The 20834-nt window shown below is 42.8% G+C and overlaps 1 protein-coding gene across 1 annotated transcript in view; it reads right to left on the reverse strand.

Moving 5' to 3' along the window:
• The window catches only part of LOC126470456 (calcium-dependent secretion activator-like), a 1485604-nt gene that overhangs the window by 1092175 nt on the left and 372595 nt on the right, over nucleotides 1-20834 (reverse strand). The window contains exon 3 of the mRNA XM_050098305.1: nucleotides 2451-2574. Coding sequence (XP_049954262.1) covers nucleotides 2451-2574 — 124 coding nt within the window. The remainder of the gene's footprint in view (nucleotides 1-2450; nucleotides 2575-20834) is intronic.

The raw sequence follows: 20834 nt of genomic DNA on the forward strand, positions 1-20834 counted from the left end.
TGAAAACATTTGAAGCATTATGAGCAGGCTCCCCCAACAAGCTCGGGATTTTGACGATCTAACGCGCCAATTGGACAGAATTTGGCGCTATATTCCTCAGTAAGACATCCAACAACTCTGTGTATCGATAACAAGCCGAATAACTGCTTGCATACTGGCCGGAGGCTGAGCAACGCGTCATTGACTCGCTCAGCTTGTGGGCCTCTTTCTCTTCAATAAAGTGGCAGAGGTATGCTGGAAAGCTAACAACCCTGTGACTGTATACTTCTACCATTTCACCAATGATACAGTTTTGAAAGTGTGACTTAGTTTGTTTCGCCAGTTCCATCTGCGCTACTCTACTCAGATCGTTCTGAACTTTCACGTTGTGAGGTTTCAATAATTCAATAGTGTCAGCTTTTCTCGTTGTCATCGTTGGGACATCTTTGATAACTAAATGTCATGGGACATTATCCATAAGAAAAAACAGGCCGATTTATTTTTTCCACTAACTGTCCCCTTGAGTTATCTAAGAAAATTCTCGTGATTCATCTTCGCGTGATAGTCGCCGGTTTTGCACGAATTGTCAACCCAGAGACAAAACTGTACGAAAGCAAAGGAAGTTCCAGAGTAAAAGATAATAATCCTTCCTCCCTCTCCCAAGGATTGAAACGAAGGAAGGGAGGGAGGGAGGGAGGGAGATTAGACTCGACAGCATGATGAAAGGATGGGGAAGAAAATTACGGTGCTCCTTATAAGGAACCATTCCGACGTGCCTGGAGCGATTTCGAGAAATCACAGAAAACCCAGATATCGACGGCCGGACAGTGATTTGAACCGTCGTGCTCCACAATGCGAGTTCAGAGTGCTAAGCACTGCCCCACTTAGTTCAGACAGGCATACAGCTTATGTGCAACAAAATCACTTCTTTCCATTGTGATTTTACGCCCATTTCTTTCCTGATATCTGAAACCGAAGACTGTGACAACTTTTTACAAAGAACTCTTGTTGCCAACGAGTAATTCTGTCTCAGGAAGAATAGCATCCACTTTTGTTTTGTAATTGTATATTGTTTTCTGTCGTAATACCCGTATAGAAGGTGTTTCAGGTAGGTGTTTTTTTCTGTAGCTTATAGAATAATAAATGAAGGAAATATTTATTTAGAAAAGTAAACATAAGGAATGCTACTCTTTCTCTGGATTTATGCACACAGTTTATCTAATTACTTCCATCAATATAAAACGACAAGTTATAACTTTCTAAATAGAAAATTATTTTCTCTATTATGTTTGTTTAGTATTTACACCAGCTTTGCAGGAGTCAATTTAAATTAAATTTCTATCAATTTTAGTTAGGGAGTAATAAACGTTCATGGTGTTTAGGGGTGGATGCAATATGCTGTACATAACTGGCTGTGTTCTGATGGATGTTTTGGTGGCGGAACGATCATTTAAGTGTGATGTTCCAAAGGATACCCAATTTCCTGAATGACCAAGTGAATGGGTTCGCTAAACAACATGCGGACGAGATGTAAGGCTGCTGGTGTGACAAGCGACAAGCCTGCTCGATGAGCTGTTAGCAGCCATGATCCTTTAGACTGTAGAATCTATTCTTACACAGCGGTATAAGAGGCAGGTCGAAATGCACACACAGGTGACGTCCGGTTAGCTGCGGATACCGACGTGGAATAAAGACATCCAACGAGTACGTTTACATGTTGACATGATGCCAATGAAAGCCGCCAAGGATAATGCCGAGAGTTCAAATGGTTCAAATGGCTCTGAGCACTATGGGACTCAACTGCTGAGGCCATTAGTCCCCTAGAACTTAGAACTAATTAAACCTAACTAACCTAAGGACATCACACACATCCATGCCCGAGGCAGGATTCGAACCTGCGACCGTAGCGGTCTCGCGGTTCCAGACTGCAGCGCCTAGAACCGCACGGCCACTTCGGCCGGCATGCCGAGAGTTATCTTAATCGAAAAGACAAGGATTATAAATTAGTTTTCGTTTTCAGTAGATAAACATTAAATTAAAAATCGTCGCGCGTCACCGAACATCACTTGGCTGTGAAACTACGGTCCTATGGAAGTAAGTTTTATAGATGGCTGCAGGGAGGTGCAACCTGGACTTTAGAGGCGCAATAGGGCAGTGTTTGGTCGCCCCCACACTATCACTACGCCAGGAGAAGTTACAGCGGCATTTTGGCATTAGAGCTGACGCCGACGCTGCAGCCTCAGCTACCAACTTACTACGCTAACAGTCAGACTGCTGATGTTTCGCACACGGATTTGGCTAATGGTGTTACGTACGCGCACAGGGTATTTTCCACGTACCGTGCCCCTCGCCCCTCAGGCGGTGGACATCTAGTGGCGCGGCGATCATAGTAGATGGGCGGCGTGGCAAAATGATCACATATGGCCCCACCATCCGGCGGGTAAGCGGACACAGGTGGATTTTGAGCTTACCTGCAGGTCGGCCTCTGCCTTCTCGCTGACGACGGACGGGCTGGGGCTGGTGGGACGCGCCAGCGAGGCGGCCGTTCCTGCGCTCAGCGTCTCCGATGATACGGCGCTGCCCGGTGACATGGATCTGCAACACGAGGTGCGGCTCCACTCACTCGCTGTGGACAAACTTAACATTATGCCAAGGCTAGTGACGATTTTATGAAGCATAGGGGCACGTGGTATATGAGCTTACATACCCCGCTGGGATGAACCGGATCGTATCTAAAGAAATGAAACGCTCAGAACACTAATGCTCCAATACTAAATCATTCAGAAACCACAGGCAGAAGTGAACATGTGCTAGATTGTCTGAAAGCTTACCTCGTGAAACAACCGAAATTTGTGAGTATAAAAACTAAGTTACTTTTTTCTCGTCTTCCGTTGTTCCTTAACTGCTTCCAAATTCATGGAGGTATGGTTCGTCCTTGCAACTAAATGGAAGCCAGTTTGTTTTCTGCCATGCGCGTTTCGCTTTTTATAATTATGAAGTATTTACAGTGGCCTGCAATACATCTTTGTTTCTATATATATGTAATAAAAGAATAATGTATTAGTTACAAACATGTTACTCTGTTACGTTCTCTTTTATTAGTCTCTTGTTTTTCGGGTTAGAAACAACTTTTGCAGCACAAGTTTCGTGAGGTTATAATATCGTTTGGTATTACTTACGATACAGCCGGCCGCTGTGGCCGAGCGGTTCTGGGCGCTTCAGTCCGGAACAGCGCTGCTGCTACGGTCGCAGGTTCGAATCCTGCCTCGGGCATGGATGTGTGTGATGTCCTTAGGTTAGTTAGGTTTAAGTAGTTCTAAGTATATGGGACTGATGACCTCAGATGTTGAGTCCCATAGTGCTCAGAGCCATATTGTTTATCTTTCGTCTTTTGTTTATGTTGTGTATGTGGGGCTTTGATATTTGTTATGTGTGTGTGTGTGTGTGTGTGTGTGTGTGTGTGTGTGAGAGAGAGAGAGAGAGATAGAGGAGAGAGAGAGAGAGAGATGTGGGTATTAATTATTTACTTAGTCTGTTTATGTTCTACATTTATGTTTGTTATTGTTTTAGTGGCTAAATTATTACTTTGGTTTTCATTGCAGACTCTTTGTATAAGAAAGTTTACCTGTAATGTCAGGAGATCTTTGTTGTAACTGTGCATTCTAATAATTTTCATGTCTGTTCCATGTTGGATGGTTCATGTCCCTATTTTACCAGGTGTTCAGCAAAAGTAGAATTGTATGTTCTTTATACCTAGTTTTGAAGTTCCTGCCTATCATTTACCGATACACTGATTCACATTCGTATCATCCTAACTGGTATATACCGGGTGATCAAAAAGTCAGTATAAATTAGAAAACTTAATAAACCATGGAATAATGTAGATAGAGAGGTAAAAATTGACACACACGCTTGGAATGACATAGGGTTTCATTAGAACAAAAAAAAGTTACAAAATGTCCGACAGATAGCGCTGGACAGCAAAACGTCAGTAACTGCGCATGAAAATCGTGTATAAAAGGAACTGTAATGAGAGAGAGAATCAGATGCGCCAGCAGTCGCAGCATGTTGATGTTACCTGAAAAGGCGCTTTTAGTGAAGCTGTATTATCAGAATGGGGAATGTGCTAGTTCAGCGTTACGATACTATCGCCATAGGAAGGGGATTCGAACGGGTAAATGTCCGTTGACAAATGCAGCTGTAGCGAGAATGATTTCGAAGTTCGAAGCCACGGGTTGTTTAGACGATATACCCCGTAGTGGCCGACCGAGCACAAGGCGTAATGCTGCTGAGACAGTTTAGGAAGAAATGGAGACTGTAGCGAGTTCGTCTATGCACGGGGAAGTCAGCGTTCGTGCAGTCGCACGTCGCACCGGCATTCTATACGCTACCGTTTGGTTGGCACTTAGGCGTACCCTCCGATGCTAACCGTACAAAATCCATCGGCATCATGAACTGTTACATGGCGATTTAGTGAAGCGAAGGACATTTGCGGTGTGGGCGTTTCAAAAGATGGCGGAAGATGACGATTGGTTGAGTAACGTGTTGTGGACCGACGAAGCTCATTTCACGCTCCGAGGGTCTGTCAACGCCCACAACTGCAGAATTTTGGCTACCGAAAATCCTATACCCGTCGTGGAAACTCCATTGCACGACGAGAAAGTCACGGTATGGGTTGGATTTACCACATCTACCGTTATCGGTCATTTTTTCTTCGAGGAAATGCGTGAATCTGGTTTTGTAACTGCTACCGTGACAGTTGAGAGGTACGCCGATATGTTACAGAATCGCATCATCCCCAGCTTGGCTGATAAACACCTTCTGGAACGTACGATGTTTATGCAGGATGGCGCTCCACCCCATATTGCTAGACGCGTGAAAGATCTCTTGCGCGCGTCGTTTGGTAATTATGTGTGCTCAGCCGCCACTTTCGTCATGCTTGGCCTCCCAGGTTCCCAGACCTCAGTCCGTGCGATTATTGGCTTTGGGGTTACCTGAAGTCGCAAGTGTATCGTGATCGACCGACATCTCTAGGGATGCTGAAAGACAACATCCGACGCCAATGCCTCACCATAACTCCGGACGTGCTTTACAGTGCTGTTCACAACATTATTCCTCGACTACAGCTATTGTTGAGGAATGATGGTGGACATATTGAGCATTTCCTGTAAAGAACATCATCTTTGCTTTGTTTTACTTCGTTATGCTAATTATTGCTATTCTGATCAGATGAAGGGCAAACTGTCGGACATTTTTTGAACTTGTATTGTTTTGGTTCTAATAAAACCCCATGTCATTCCAAGCTTGTACCTCTCTATCTACATTATTCCGTGGTTTATTCAGTTTTCAAATTTATACTGACTTTTTGATCACCTGGTATCTGTTGCTTGGTATCTGGGTGGCTTGTCTATCGTTATTTGTAACTGTGACTGGAGTGTGGTTCTTGTTTTGAAAGCAATGTATATTCTTGTTTCTGTAGTACGTTCGGTATTCTGTGTGCTAATTTGTGTTTTTAGACTAAAGTGTACCATTTCTTTCTATTAGTCATGTCATAATTGCTACTGTTTTGTGTTTCTGTGTGTACTCTCAAGTCTGTGGGTTCTATGGTGCTTGTTTCCTCCGCAGGTTTTCATTTTTCTTTAGTTGTGATTTGATTTTGTGGTTGAGTCTTTGTACTGTGTGGGTGTTATAACTATTGTCTGTGGCTATGAGTTGTATTGTTTGTAATTCTTTGCTGAGTGTTATGTTATTTAGTGTGTGTAACACGTGTAATACATTCACAAATTTTTTGATTTTACGGGTGGCAGGACATGGCCTGTAGAATTGTGTCCGTGGCTGTTGGTTTTCCTAAGATGTCTAAAGTGTGCTTATTGCTATCTCTCTTTATTTTTATATCCAAGAATTGTCTTTCTTTCTCCATGGTTAACTGAATGTTTTATATATAGTGCTTATGTCTATATGAAGTTACTCTATTTTTCTGTTGGTTCATCTGCCATACAGACTGTATCATCCACATACCAGTACTATATCTGACCCTATTAACACTTTTGTATCCTTCCTTTCTGGTGATGGTAGGAAAGATTTTGTTTTCTATGTGATTGGTGAATATGGTTACTATTGTTGCTGATATTGGAGACTCCATTGGAAGGTCATCTTTTTGTAAGTGAAATTCCTTTTCGAATTGGAATTAATTTGGGAATGTGATTACTTTAAGGGTTTTGGTTATTCCTCTAATACTATCTGCAGGTAGTCTGTCATACGTCAGTAGATTTCCTTCCATTAGTTTTATTGTGCCTGCGGTGGGTATCAAGGTGTACGTGTTCTCTATCTCAAAAGAAATGAATGATTCTGTTTGTGGAAAGTGTAAGTCTTTTATTTCTGTTGTGAGTTCACTTGTGTTTTTCACTGTTCTGCTGCTCTTCATTTCATAATGTTGTATTATGATTTTGTTCATGAGTTTTTCCACGTGGTATGATGGTGCATTCATGAAATTTATAACATGCCTCAAATATTTACTACAAATTCTCTGCTGTCTTAAGATTAGCTTCAGGCTTAAGATTTTCTCTGGAATCGAATCCTGCCTCGGGCATGGATGTGTGTGATGTCCTTAGGTTAGTTGGGTTTAACTAGTTCTAAGTTCTAGGGGACTAATGACCTCAGAAGTTGAGTCCCATAGTGCTCAAAGCCATTTTGAATCAACGGCCTGGTCTTAATCCTGCCTGATGTTCTCCAGGCTTTTTGCTGTGGAGTTACTTGGGAGGGACGAAAAACTCACAGCTGGCTGGCTGTGGGGTTGGACACGGGTGTCCCACATGAGAGTTTAGCTCATTAGGCACTATGCCGTCCCCGGTGCTATTGTGCAAATCGCAGACGAAATGTATAAGGTTTCGTGAAAGCGCAGAATAGGAACGTTTATGTTCAAATGTGGTAGGTTATTAATATTAAAGTAAATGAAATATAATTAAGCGTGATGTAAGAATGTAAGATCTCGAAGCTTTGTAATGGCCTGCTACTGCACAAAATTTACCGACTGTTGCCGACACATAGGCTTATTGGTTTCAACTACATCTGTAAGAGTTTTCTTGGGAGTTTAACCACATTTTACTGATCAGTGTTTGTCGGTAGAAATCCGAAATCGTCCTGCCGTTCGTGCTCTCTTTGAGGTCCCTACCAACCTCAGCAGTTAACTTAATAAGTATTATAACAGGAGTAATTTAATTGCATCCACATTACTACAAATAAGCACCACATTTGAATGTGTGTGTATGTATACTGAGGGGCCAAAGGTCACGGTATACCTCCTAACATAGTGTCGGTTCTCCTTTCCCCGGCGTTGTGCAGGAACTAAACGTGGCATGGTCTCAGCAAGTCGTTAGAAGTTCCTTGGAGAAGTATTGAGCCATGCTATCTCTACAGCCGTTCATAATTCGGAAAGTGTTGTTTGGCTGCATGAATTCCATGATTGGCTGCAAATGGTCTCCAAGTAAGCAAAAATAACCATTTCCAGACAATGATCGGTTCATTTTGACCTGAGGATCCAGTCTATTCCATGTAAACACAGTTCACACCATTATGGAGCCACCACAAGCTTGAACAGTGCCTTGTTGACAACTTGAGCCCACGGCTTCGTGGGGTCTACGCCACACTCGGATCCTACCATCAGCTCTTACCAATTGAAATCGGGACTCGTCTGACCAGGCCACGGTTCTCTAGTTGTCTAGCGTCCAACCGATATGGTCACGAGCCCAGGAGAGGAGCTGCAGGCGACGTCGTACTGTTAGCAAAGGCACTCATGTCTGTCGTCTGCTGCCATAGCCCATTAACGCCAAATTTTACCACACTGTCCTATCGGATATGTTCGTCGTACATCCCACATTGATTTCTGCGGTTATTTCACGCAGAGTTACCTGTCTGTTAGTACTGACAACTTTACGCAAACGCCGCTGCTATCGATCGTTTAAGTGAACGCTGTCGGCCACTGCCTTGTGCGTAGTGAGAGGTGATGCCTGAAATTTGGTGTTCTCGGCACAGTCTTGGCACTGTACATCTCGGATCATCGAATTTCCTAACGATTTCCGAAATGGAATGTCCCGTGCGTCTAGCTCCAACTACCACTGCGCATTCAAAGTCTGTTAATTCCCGTCGTCCTGCCATAATCTAGTGGACACATTTTCATATGAGTCACCTGAGTAACAGTTCCACCAATGCACCGCCCTTTTACCCCTTGTGTACGCGAAACTACCACCATCTGTATATGTGCATATCGCTGTTCCATGACTTGTCACCTTCATTGTATAATAGCCTTTCACGAAACATTTCAACTTCCACGTTACGTCAGAAAACAAGTTTTTCAACTTAAGGTAAATATAAGAAACATAAAACGTGCAATATTTGAGAACTGACGAATTTGATGACAAAATTACTTGGAGAAAAGTTGTAGAGTATTAAAATGCGTTTTCAGAAAGTTGAAAAAAGGTGTTGAAAAATCTATTTGGTTAGTAAATATAGCCATTTATTAATTTTATGGAGCCGGCCGGTGTGACCGTGCGGTTCTAGGCGCTTCATTCTGGAACAACGCGACCGCTACGGTCGCAGGTTCGAATCCTGCCTCGGGCATGGATGTGTGTGATGTCCTTAGGTTAGTTACGTGTCATTAGTTCTAAGTTCTAGGGGACTGATGACCTCAGATGTTAAGTCTCATAGTGCTCAGAGCCGTTTTTTTTTTTTTTTTAATTTTATGGAACTCGCTTGTTCATGGCGGTCAATTTCTTCATTTTCTATTCAACGATTTTTTCCAATTTTCATTCTTTTTGTTTAATTTATTTATCAGTTTAGCCCTTCTCTGTATTTTGGTGCTCCGCTGACGAAAACTTGTGATATCTGCGGTCATCAGCTCAGCATTGTTTAGCGACGTTCGTCAGATGAAGTCAGCGCGATATTTGAATGTTTTATTTGTGGTGATAGTGTTATGGACGGGGTGTATCTGGCTCAGCTAATGAAAAAGGCATAAAATGTTTATTGAGTGGGTAAGACGAGAAAGGATGGTAAAAATGTTGTTTTGGTGAACTGTACCACTAGGAAATATTATTGTTGGGCTTATTGTGCAGGAAATCTTATTGTTAGGCTCATTATGCTAGAATGGGTTCGGTGGAAAATGAGTTCCACATTTACTGATTGTCAGGTCAAAAATTTTACCTTAAATGAAAATGTTATTTTGTGGAGAAGGTTTGGCACAGGTTTATATAAGAACGAAGTAAGGAACCCTATTTTCTTTTTAATGTTGGTCGTGACGTTCCACAGACATTTTAAAGACCTATAATGGAAGTAGGGACAAAACGGAATAATAACTGAGGCACTCAAGTGAAATTTCGAATAGTGGGCATCGAAGAACTAGAAACTGAACAAAAATGTTTTTCAAGTCTGATATTTCAACTCACAGCAGCGTTGAACGACCAAAAGATGAGGTATCTGCCTGGGTGAATTTCATTGCTGGGTATTTGGAAGCAAATGACGATGTGTGACAGCTAGCACTGCAAGACAGTCTGAAGAATTATAATGGATACTTCCCAAAGATCGAGACGATATAAAAACTGCTGTTCTAAAAGTTCTATTATGATGATTTGTTATTCATTGGAAAATATATCAGTACTCTAAAACCATGATAAGCTTTCGAAACGCACGTTGTTTCATCATATTTGACATGTGGTATGAGGCGAGATGCAAAGGGGCATGTGAATTGTTGAAACTGCTGCTCTAATGCTGGATATCACTAGATCACGAGTTTATGACGAGGAGACGTATCTCCCTTCAGACATATTCCTGGATAAAATTGAAAGTGACATCTAGAGTGACTGAAATTACTTCATAGTATGATCGTTTGTCCGAAAAAGAAAGGAGACCGTTGAAATCTAAAGACAACTATCAACTACCTTTCACATTACTATATTTCAGCTGCAAGACCGTGATCCTTCGTTTCTAATACACAGATACATATTGAGAAAATTGTATGTAAAAATGTGGATCAAGAGATATTGTAATCTGCTCTCAGCTTTTGAATTAACACTAGAATGGTATCAGGCAGTTTGAAGTACCTAGTGCGCAAAAAGAAACATCAGAAATCTCTGAAGAGTATTCTTTTATCCAGTTTTTGTTCAACAACAAGGACGTCCATATTAACAAAATTAATAATAAATATAACCAGTATCCATGTAAAAATTTTTTGACCTTTATTTAATGTTATTATGTTAATTTTATTGTTTCCAAAACTACACTGATGTGCAAATCTTAAAGACGAAAGTAACTTTCGCATGATGTGATGATGATGTTTGGTTTGTGGGGCGCTCAACTACTCGGTCATCAGCGCTCGTACAAAGTCCCAATTTTTAAACAATCCAATCGAACCACTGTCACGAATGATGATGATGAAATGTTGAGGACAACGCAAACACCCAGTCCCCAGGGAGAGAAAATTCCCAACCCAGCCTGGAATCGAATCGGGGACCCCGTGATCTAGAGGCAACAACGCTAGCCACTAGATCACGAGCTGCGTATTTCGCCTGATGTGTCACTGCCAAGTAACATAGCTCGAAGAAACTTGGACCACACATATGAGTGGAAAGAACTCCTATAGTATAGCACAGAACAGAAGGCAACTAAAATAAATACACAATGAGACGAACAGATATGACACTTTTATTCAAAGACAATAATTGCCCTGAAGTCGTTGCAATTCATAATGGTTCCCAGGACGTTAGAAAAGGCTGGACATGGTACTTAATAGGGTGTGACATCACAACTGACGGCAGTGCACGCTCTGCAACGTGCTGTCATGCGGGCCACGAGGCCGGTAATGAGTTCTTGGAGCAGGATGCTCCATTTCTCGACCAGTAGTGTTGACAACTGCTAAATGTTCGTTGGTGTATTTGGACATGTTGCAATTGTCTCCCCAACGCATCCCACACGTTCTCGATGGGATTGAACTTGGGGGATGGGTAGGCCAGTCCATTTGCTCTGTTCGATGCAGCCGCGCATTTTCATGCATATAAATGTCCTTGCCATATGATTGTACGTCCAGCATGATCGTTTTGGTGGTCCAGATGTTATGGTATGGAGAGACATAATGTTGCTTGCGCGTACTGACTTCCAAATCCTTGACCACAGTACACTCAACGGTAAACGTTATTTTAACACTGCTTCTCCCCCATGTGCTTATTTTCAGGGGTGCATTCGATAATGACTTCGTATTTGTGGATGACAATGCGTGATCACATCAAACGGCGCAGGTGGAGCAACTTTTGGAACGAAACGATATTCAGAGATTGGACTGGCCTGGCAGTTCCTCCGACTTAAATCTAATTGGGTATGTGTTGGATGCATTGGGGAGACGTATTGCAACACGCCCAAATGCACCAATGACTATCCAGCAGTTGTAAACCATGCTACTCAAGGAATGGAACGCTCTACTACAAGAAGTCCTGACGAACCCCGTGGCCAGTATGGGAGGCCATTGCAGAGCATACATTGCCGTCCGTGGTGATCACACCCTCTATTAATAACCGTGTACCGACTTCTGTAATAGCCGGGGGACCACCACATATCGCAGTCTTTGAACAAAAGTGTCATTTCCGTTCGTCTCATTGCCTATGTCGTTTAGTTACCCTCTGTACTATGCTGTAGCAGTTCTTTCTATGTACGGTCCACGTTTCATCGACGTATGTTACTTGGCAATGACACATCATGCAAAAGTTACTTTTGTCTAAAAGTTTTGCATATCAGGGTATTATCTTGATGAATGCGATTTTTCAAAAATAAATTATGATATTTACTTACCAGTCAGGTATTTCGTCACTTTCTTAGACTTTCTGAAAACTCACTTCGATGCTCTACAAATTTTCTCTTATACTCTTTTGCGTGGAACCGGTGAAATCTCATATATTGCATATCTCTCGTAAACACAGAGAAATGACGTAAAAAAACGGAGAGGTTATCATACTGCATACACTCGCCGTTCCTGTCACCTACAAAACATTACTTAAACATTTAAAAAATACCACGATTATAACAATTTCCGCAGTTTCCAGGATGCACGACTGCGGCAATTGTTAGCTGCTGCCCTGTGAATGAATGTCTGTGATAATTAGGGTAGCCCCCACGGAGGGACAGGTCTACATGAACTTTCCAGGACTCCAGACAAACAATATTGCATAGAGGCTCAGTCCACACATTATACTGTCTTCAGCGCTGGCTCACGCTGCCGTATCCCCTTCGCGCACTTGGCCACGATAGCAATAGCCGGAGTTCGATACCACAATAATTCTGATATAAAGATTACATTGAAACCGATTTTAAGATAACTTTTCTCGTTCTTTTAGCTTCGTGAACGTTTCGGGAAGGGTTTGAACCCCCAAAACCTCTCCTTTGGCTCCCATGATGATTGATACCTTATGAGCTTATTTCTAATGTTCTTTCGAAGCCTTTCTAGATTTAAACTATCTGATTCTTTTCCTACTTCCTTTCCGTCGTTGTGATCAATTTGGATGTCTCTTTCCTCACTGTCAGGAACGTTTTGTGCTTGTCTTGTGTCTCATTACTGTTCCCATTGTTGTGTGCATCCTGTCGAGATTGAATTGCAGACTTTCAGTCTACATTCCATCAAGAACACTTTGTTTTCATCCTTTGTCTCTTTTTCTATATCCACTACCTGACTAAAAGATTCTAGACAACTATGAGTGCAATTTAATATCAGGTGTGCCCACCCTTCGCCTTTATGGTGAGTTGAACTCCACTGGTGTCACTTTCAGTGATGTGCCTGGAAGTGTGTTTAGGAATGGGTGCCCATTATTTCTTAAGAGCTGAAACTAGAGAAGGTTATGATATTGGACGCTGGGATTTGGAGCGAGGTCATTAATGTAACCCATCCCAAATATTTTCTGTTGGGCTCTGGTCGGCACTCAGGGCGGCTAGTGCATTTCAGGAATAATATTTTTCGCAACCCATTGCGTCACAGACGCTGCTCTATAACAGGGTGTAGTGTCATGCTGACAGAATCAATTATCTTGTCTCCGAATTGTTCCTCTAGTGGACACAGCGAAAAATTTCGTAAAATGTGTTCATATCTTTTCGCACTTAGCGATTTCTGAAGTGCAATAAGGGGACCACATCCTAACCAAGAAAAACGCTCCGATACCATAACGCCACCTCCTCTCAAGTTCATTGTTGGCACTACACATGATGGCAGGTAACGTTTTCAAGGTATTCGTCAAACCTGAACTCTTCCATCGGATTGCCACAGGGTGTGGCGTGGCTGATCACTCCAGATCACTTGTTTTCAGTTATCCACTGTCCAGTGGCATCGCTATTCACACCAACTGAAGCGTCACTTAGCAGTGACTACAGAGATGTGTGGCTTGTGGGGAGCTGCTCGACCAGGGGCTGCCTGATCATTATATCAATTCTTTCTAACTCCTTACGCACAATCATTGTGCTTACTGGACTCCTGGATGCACTTTGCAACACACGAGTGACTGCACCTGCTGATTCTATGCGACTTTTTACAACCACTCTCCGCAGCGCTCGACGGTCTCTGTCCGTCAGTACATTACGTCTGCAACGTCTCGCCTTAGCTTTATTTGTTTCTTCGAGATTCCACTTCACAATCACATCACTAACAGTCGACTTCGTCAGGTTTAGAAGGGTTAAGTAGAAAGAGAGCTCGCGCTCACGAATTTAATGAATGCCAACTCTTATTGCGATAAAAGTGTAACTCGTGAGTTTACTAAAATCTGTCGGATTGGAATCACAGTTTCCCCTCTTACTATTTCCTGTCTGTACAGGTTCCTTATTTGTGTGCATTATATCCATAATCCTATCACTGAACTTGGTAATTATCTCATTTGTAATATGAGGCTTTTCATTCTGAATTCGCACGACATTGATTCCCTCCCTCCCCCCCCCCCCCCTGTTGATGCATGATTGATTAAAGTCGCATGAAATAAACAATATCGTGGTTATGTTCCGTCTGATCATTAGTTTCAGTAATTTTTTTTCATTTTAGCCAGTCAGGATTCAGCGCGAACCTTACGCGCCCACTGATCGATTCAGTCGCCCACAAGGAGAGTCGCAGCAAGCAAAACCTTTCTCTATGTGCTAACGTAATTGGAATAAACCCCCTCCCCATTTTTCGTAGCAGTTACTGTTTGAGATCACTTCCTGATTAAAAGAGTTGCGAACAAATACAGTATGTCACAAATCAACATCACTGATATGGATCTGTAATTTAGCGGATTACTTCTATTTCATTTCTTATATATTGGTATAACATGTGCAGCTCTCCAGTCCTTAGATTCGGATATTTCGTCGAGCGATCGGTTGAATATGATCGCTATGGCGTTACTTCAGCAGTATGCCCTGAAAGGAGCCTACTGGGTGCACAGTCTGGACCGGTAAACTTGAATTTGTATAGTGATTTTAGTTGCTTCCCTACACCGAGAGCATCTACTTCTAAGTTTCTCATGTTGGCAAGCTGCTCTTTTTTGAATTCTGGAATATTTACTTCATCTTCTTTGGTGAATGAATTTCGAAAAACAGTGTTTGAAACTCCACTTTAGTTGTACTGTCACGGTAACATTACCACTTATCTCTGTTGCAAGTGGAATGACCGCAAACAGAAATTGTCTCAAGAAGATAACAGTTTGTAGTGGGGCATCTCTGGAGGCCGGTAATCTAGCTGTCCGTCCTTGCCTCGATCATTATAGGACCTGCTGTTATTTTTTATCGTTCAGTATTTCATTAACCCCATTGAATACTGGAATTGTGAAATTTTGTAAGATGTATTGCTGTTGAGTCGGAAGAGCGCTGTGCTGACCCCATGCTCCTCCACACCGCATCTGAATGTCACCATTGGCAGAGGATGACATGGAGATCGGTCGGTAGTGAATGGCCCGTCAGGGCTAGTAGGCAGAGTTCTTGCTTTTAGATCGATTTAAAATCATACCTCTGCTCTACTGTCCAATGTTGGATCAAAACCTATTGAGAGGTAGGACAGTGTGTTAGTATTTGAACATTTGTTGGTTGGTTTACAGCGCCCTTCATAGTCATATTTGTTGGCCAATAGAGCCCAACGTTTAGGGCGCTAGCTATCCGCTCCAGTAACTTTCTCTGGCTTATAAAGATTATCAACAGAGACTTTCGGTCTGTAATTACATGAAATCCTGTGCTGCAAACGTATGTGTCAAACCTTGCCACGCCAAATATGATAGCTAATATCTCTCGTTCAATAGTGGAGTAATTTCGCTGAGCCTAAGTCAATGCTTACGATGCACAGACAACCCATTATTACAATCGTTCAGGGGTTATCATGATAAGGTAGCTTCGGGGAGAAGTGTCAGAGTTGAGATCCGTTGACGACTAGGCGAAAATGTTGGCTCACCACACGCTATTTTTTACTTGAGTCGCAGTTATTTCTTAAGAAAATCGTTCAGGCCAAACAGGAGTGGGGAAAGGTGGAAGGGAAGCGCAATTCAGACTGAATGCGGAATGTATTTATTGTAATAATTGATCTTCCCCACGAATGACTGTTCTTTTAATTTATTGTGTATTGGACACTTATTTATTGCAGCTAAGTGGTGTTCCATTGGCCTCATACCATTTCTACTCACGATGCCCAAGTTTTCTGTTACAGCTTGAAAGAGTTTGTTTTCAAGTTCGCTAGATGTTGTGTTGGTATGGCGTCTGGCACAACGATTTCATGGAGATAATTGATGCATGAAGTACAGCTTAGATCAGTTCCTCTAATTAATCAAATGAAACTGTATGTTTCCAGGGACCTTTCAAGTCTCCCACATCTATGATTATGTGGAAACTGCATTAACTTATGATGAAATAATGCTAGAGCACATGCAAGTACTGTGGTCTAATTGAGTATTAATCACTGCAGCTTTGTTTGATTCTTCATACAAGAGGTTTTGCAGGTAACCATCTGTGAGGTCAATTTGGGAAAAGCATTCACCGCTGGAAAGTTGATTAGTTCCTGCGCGTGTGGAATGGGATGTATGCGGATCACCCAGAACATTATGACCACCTACTTTAATAGTCGGTATTTCCACCTTTGGCACAGATAAGAGCGGCCACGCGTAGTGACATGGAAGCAGTGGGGCTTGGTAGGTCGCTGGAGTGAGTTGGCACCCCATCTGCACACACAGGTCACCTAATTTCCATAAATTCCGGGGAGAGGACCGATGAGCTCTGACACCACGTTCAATCACATCCCAGATTTGTTCGATCTGGTGAGATGGAGGGCCAGCACATCAACTGGAACTCGCCACTGTGTTCCTCGAACCACTTTATAATACTCCTGGTCTTGTGACATGGAGCATTATCTTGTGAAAAATGCCACTGCCTTCGGGAAACATGAACGACATTAAGAGGTGTACGACCTCCACTGGACCCATGGATGCCCACGCGAATGTTCACCAGACCATAATGGAACCGCCGACGGCTTGTCTCCGTCCAGCAATACAGGTGTTAAGGAGCTGTTCCCCTAGAAAACGTGCCCTCCCATTACCATGATGAAGAAGGATTCATCAGACCATGCAAAGCTCTTCCACGCCGCCAACGTCCAGTGACGATGATCAAGTGACCGCTCCAGACGTAGTGGCCTATGTCATGGTGTTAACATTGGCATATGCATGGGTCGTCGGCTGCGGAGACCTATCGTTAGGAGTGTTCGGTGCACTGTGATTTCAGACACACTTGTACTCTTTCTGCTCTGCCCAGCAGTAAAGTCGATTTAGTTTCGCCATAGTTGCCTGTCGTGTTTTACCAGTCAGGATGTCCGACAACTGTAATGAGGGGTGGCCACCCAATCCTACGACGTCTGTACGTGGTTTCACCTCTGTTTTGCCACGTGTTGAAGACACCGCAGCACTCTTCGTAGACCCGACCAGTCGTGCAGTTTCCGAAATGCTGGTGCCGAGCCACCGGGCCATCACAGTCTGCCCTCGGTGAAACTCAGATAGATCGCGCTCCTTCCCAATTGTACGTAGGGACAGCACGCTCACTGATACTACATGCGCCGTGCGTTTTGACTAGCGGTCATTCCTCTCCAGGTGAGGCTGCTATCAACTGGACGGGTTTATATCGATAGTAGGTCGATGATCCTAATGTTCTGGCTGATCACTGTATGTCGATTACTGCTCGGACATTATTTGTCTTAAAATCATCACAAAGACGAAGGGTTTCTGTTAGATTTCTTTATTAGCATAAGTGATATGGTCCATAGCCGTCATGGAATTTGATGTTCAACGCCTTATTTTTCCGTCGGTCCTTCTCTGCCTTAGGAGCTACCCTCAGACTCTCTAGAACAGATCGTCGCCATAAGAAATGGCGCAACGTAGCGACATGGTAAGTCACACAGCCGAGTTCTGGAGACAATACTGTCGCCATTTCCTTGATTAAAGAGTCCACTGACAGAAAGGTAATGGCTTCTGAGACTAGCTCTAACAATGCATCGGAAAGCTGGAAATCCATCTAGCTCTAACATGTTTTCTATGTGCAGGCGATCGACTACAACTGTTTTTAAACGGCGTGCAATACGCTAGTAGGTTGAATCTATTGAGAGAATCCCTTCTAGTAGAATCTGATCGTTGTTGCCTCGACTAGTTTTCGTGCGCACTGTGACAAATCTGGAGACAACGATTTGTAAGAACCAAGAATAATTAGTGTCACTGATGTGCCTTTGTCGATCTTGAATACGATTAATTGTGTGTCTATGATAAGGGCTTACGAACATTTGTAGCAGTGAGCTGGGTACGTTTGATTGCAGTGGTGGATTGCTATTTATGTCTATGCTTGTTAGCCGTAACGTCAGTGATCTATCATGTCAGAGACAGCGCTTGCACGCGCATGCTACGTGCCCGGGTATTCTGTATTTTGGACAAGTCTCGAGATGGTAGGTGAATTTCTTATCTAACAACGCGGGACTCGCATTCGGAAGGACGAAGGCCAATTTCCTTCGCTAACCTTTCGTAACCTACGTTTCTAGCATTTGTAGACTTAGAGAAAGCTTTTGACAATGTTGACTGGAATACTCTCTTTCAAATTCTAAAGGTGGCAGGGGTAAAATACAGGGAGCGAAAGGCTATTTACAGTTTGTACAGAAACCAGATGGCAGTTATAAGAATCGAGGGGCATGAAAGGGAAGCAGTGGTTGGGAAGGGAGTGAGACAGGGTTGTAGCCTCTCCCCGATGTTATTCAATCTGAATATTGAGCAAGCAGTAAAGGAAACAAAAGAAAAATTTGGAGTAGGTATTAAAATCCATGGAGAAGAAATAAAAACTTTGATGTTCGCCGATGACATTGTAATTCTGTCAGAGACAGCAAAGGACTTGGAAGAGCAATTGAACGGAATGGACATTGTCTTGAAAGGTGGATATAAGATGAACATCAACAAAAGTAAAACGAGAGTAATGGAATGTAGTCGAATTAAGTCGGGTGATGCTGAGGGAATTAAATTAGGAAATGAGTCACTTAAAGTAGTAAAGGAGTTTTGCTATTTGGGCAGCAAAATAACTGCTGATGGTCGAAGTACAGAGGATATAAAATGTAGACTGGCAATGGCAAGGAAAGCGTTTCTGAAGAAGAGAAACTTGTTAACATCGAGTATAGATTTAAGTGTCAGGAAGTCGTTTCGTAAAGTATTTGTATAGAGTGTAGCCATGTATGGAAGTGGAACATGGACAATAAATAGTTTGGACAAGAAGAGAATAGAAGCTTTTGAAATGTGGTGCTACAGAATAATGTTGAAGATTAGGTGGGTAGATCACGTAACTAATGAGGAGGTACTGAATTGGATTGGGGAGAAGAGAAGTTTGTGGCACAACTTGACTAGAAGAAGGGATCGGTTGGTAGGACATGTCCTGAGGCATCAAGGGATCACAAATTTAGCATTGGAGGGCAGCGTGGAGGGTAAAAATCGTAGAGGGAGACCAAGGGATGAATACACTAAGCAGATTCAGAAGGATGTAAGTTTCAGAAGGTACTGGGAGATGAAGGAGCTTGCACAAGATAGATTAGCATGGAGAGCTGCATCAAACCAGTCTCAGGACTGAAGACCACAACAACAACAACCACCTTTCGTAATCCGAACTTGTGCTGCGTCGCTAATGACCTCGCTGTCGATGGCACTTTAAACTCTTAATCTTACTTCTCCCTTTTTTATCTAACTGCTAGCAGTCCTTTGAGAATGGCAGAGGCCAGATGCGAAACCTTCGTTCCGAATTATTATATGAGCCCGATGATGGAAATGAGAATGAATGGTGATGAGTAGGAAAAATAAACCCAAAATGTTCGAATACAGTATTAGTAGTGTGCTGCGTGATACAGTCACGTCAATTAAATATCTCGGCGTAACACTGCAAAGCAGTGTGAAATGGAATGAGCGTTTAAGGACTATAGCAGAGATGGCAAGTGGTCGACTTCGGTTTGTTCAAAGTATTTCTGGAAAGTATGTTCATCTGTAAAGGAGACCGCATATACGTCACTAATGCTATCCATTGTTGAGTACTGTTGAAGTGTTTGGATTGTCGGAGTGTCGGACATTTGGAGTGTCGGATTAAAGAAAGACATCTACAAAAAAATGGTTCAAATGGCTCTGAGCACTATGGGACTCAACTGCTGTGGTCATAAGTCCCCTAGAACTTAGAACTACTTAAACCTAACTAACCTAAGGACAGCACACAACACCCAACCATCACGAGGCAGAGAAAATCCCTGACCCAGCCGGGAATCGAACCCGGGAACCCGGGCGTGGGAAGCTAGAACGCTACCGCACGACCACGAGATGCGGGCAAAGACATCTACATCTACATGGCTACTCTACGAATCACATTTAAGTGCCTGGCAGAGGGTTCATCGAATTACCTTCACAATAATTCTCTTTTATTCCACACTCTAACAGCACGTGGAAAAAAACCATATCTTTCCTTCGAGCTCTGTTTTCCTTTATTTTATTACGATGATCGTTTCTCCCTAAGTAGGTCGGCGTTATGAAATATTTTCGCATTCGAAGAGGAGAAAGCTGGTGATTAAAATTTGGTGAGAATATCCCACCTCAACGAGAACCGCCTTTGTTTTAATGATACCCACCCCAAATTCTGTATCATGCCAGTGACACTTTCTCCCCTGTTTATCAACAATACAAAATATGTTGCCCTTCTTTAAACATTCTCGATGTACGCCGTTAATCCTCTTTTGTAAGGATCCCAAAAACTGCTCAAATGTGTGTGAATTCCTAACAGACCAAACTGCTGAGGTCATCGGTTCCTAGACTTACATACATCTTAAACGAACTTATGCTAAGCAAAACACACACACCCATACCCAAGGGAGGACTCCAACCACCGTCGGGAGGGGCCGCCTAATCCGTGACATGGCGCCTGCGACCGCGCGGCTATTCCTCGCAGTAAGGGTCCCACACCGGACAGCAGTAATAAAAGAGGACAGACAAACTTGGTGTAGGCAGTCACTTTAGTAGATCTGCTGCATCTTCTGAGTGTTCTGCCAAAAAGCAGCCTTTGGTTCACCTTACCCACAACATTTTCGATGTGTTCTTTCCAATTTAAGTTGTTCGTAATTGCAATTCCTTGGTATTTAGTTGAATTTGATTGATTTATCGTGTAACCGAAGTTTGACGGATTCCTTTTAGCACTCATGTGGATGACCTCACACTTTTCATTATTTAGGGTCAGTTGCCAATTTTTTCACCATACAGGTATCTTATCGAAATCAGTTTGCATTTAGTTTTGATTTTCTGATGACTTAACTACATGATGAACGACAGCATCATCTGCAAACAGCC

Source organism: Schistocerca serialis, chromosome 3 (genome assembly GCF_023864345.2).
Source record: "Schistocerca serialis cubense isolate TAMUIC-IGC-003099 chromosome 3, iqSchSeri2.2, whole genome shotgun sequence".
Taxonomy (NCBI): domain Eukaryota; kingdom Metazoa; phylum Arthropoda; class Insecta; order Orthoptera; family Acrididae; genus Schistocerca; species Schistocerca serialis.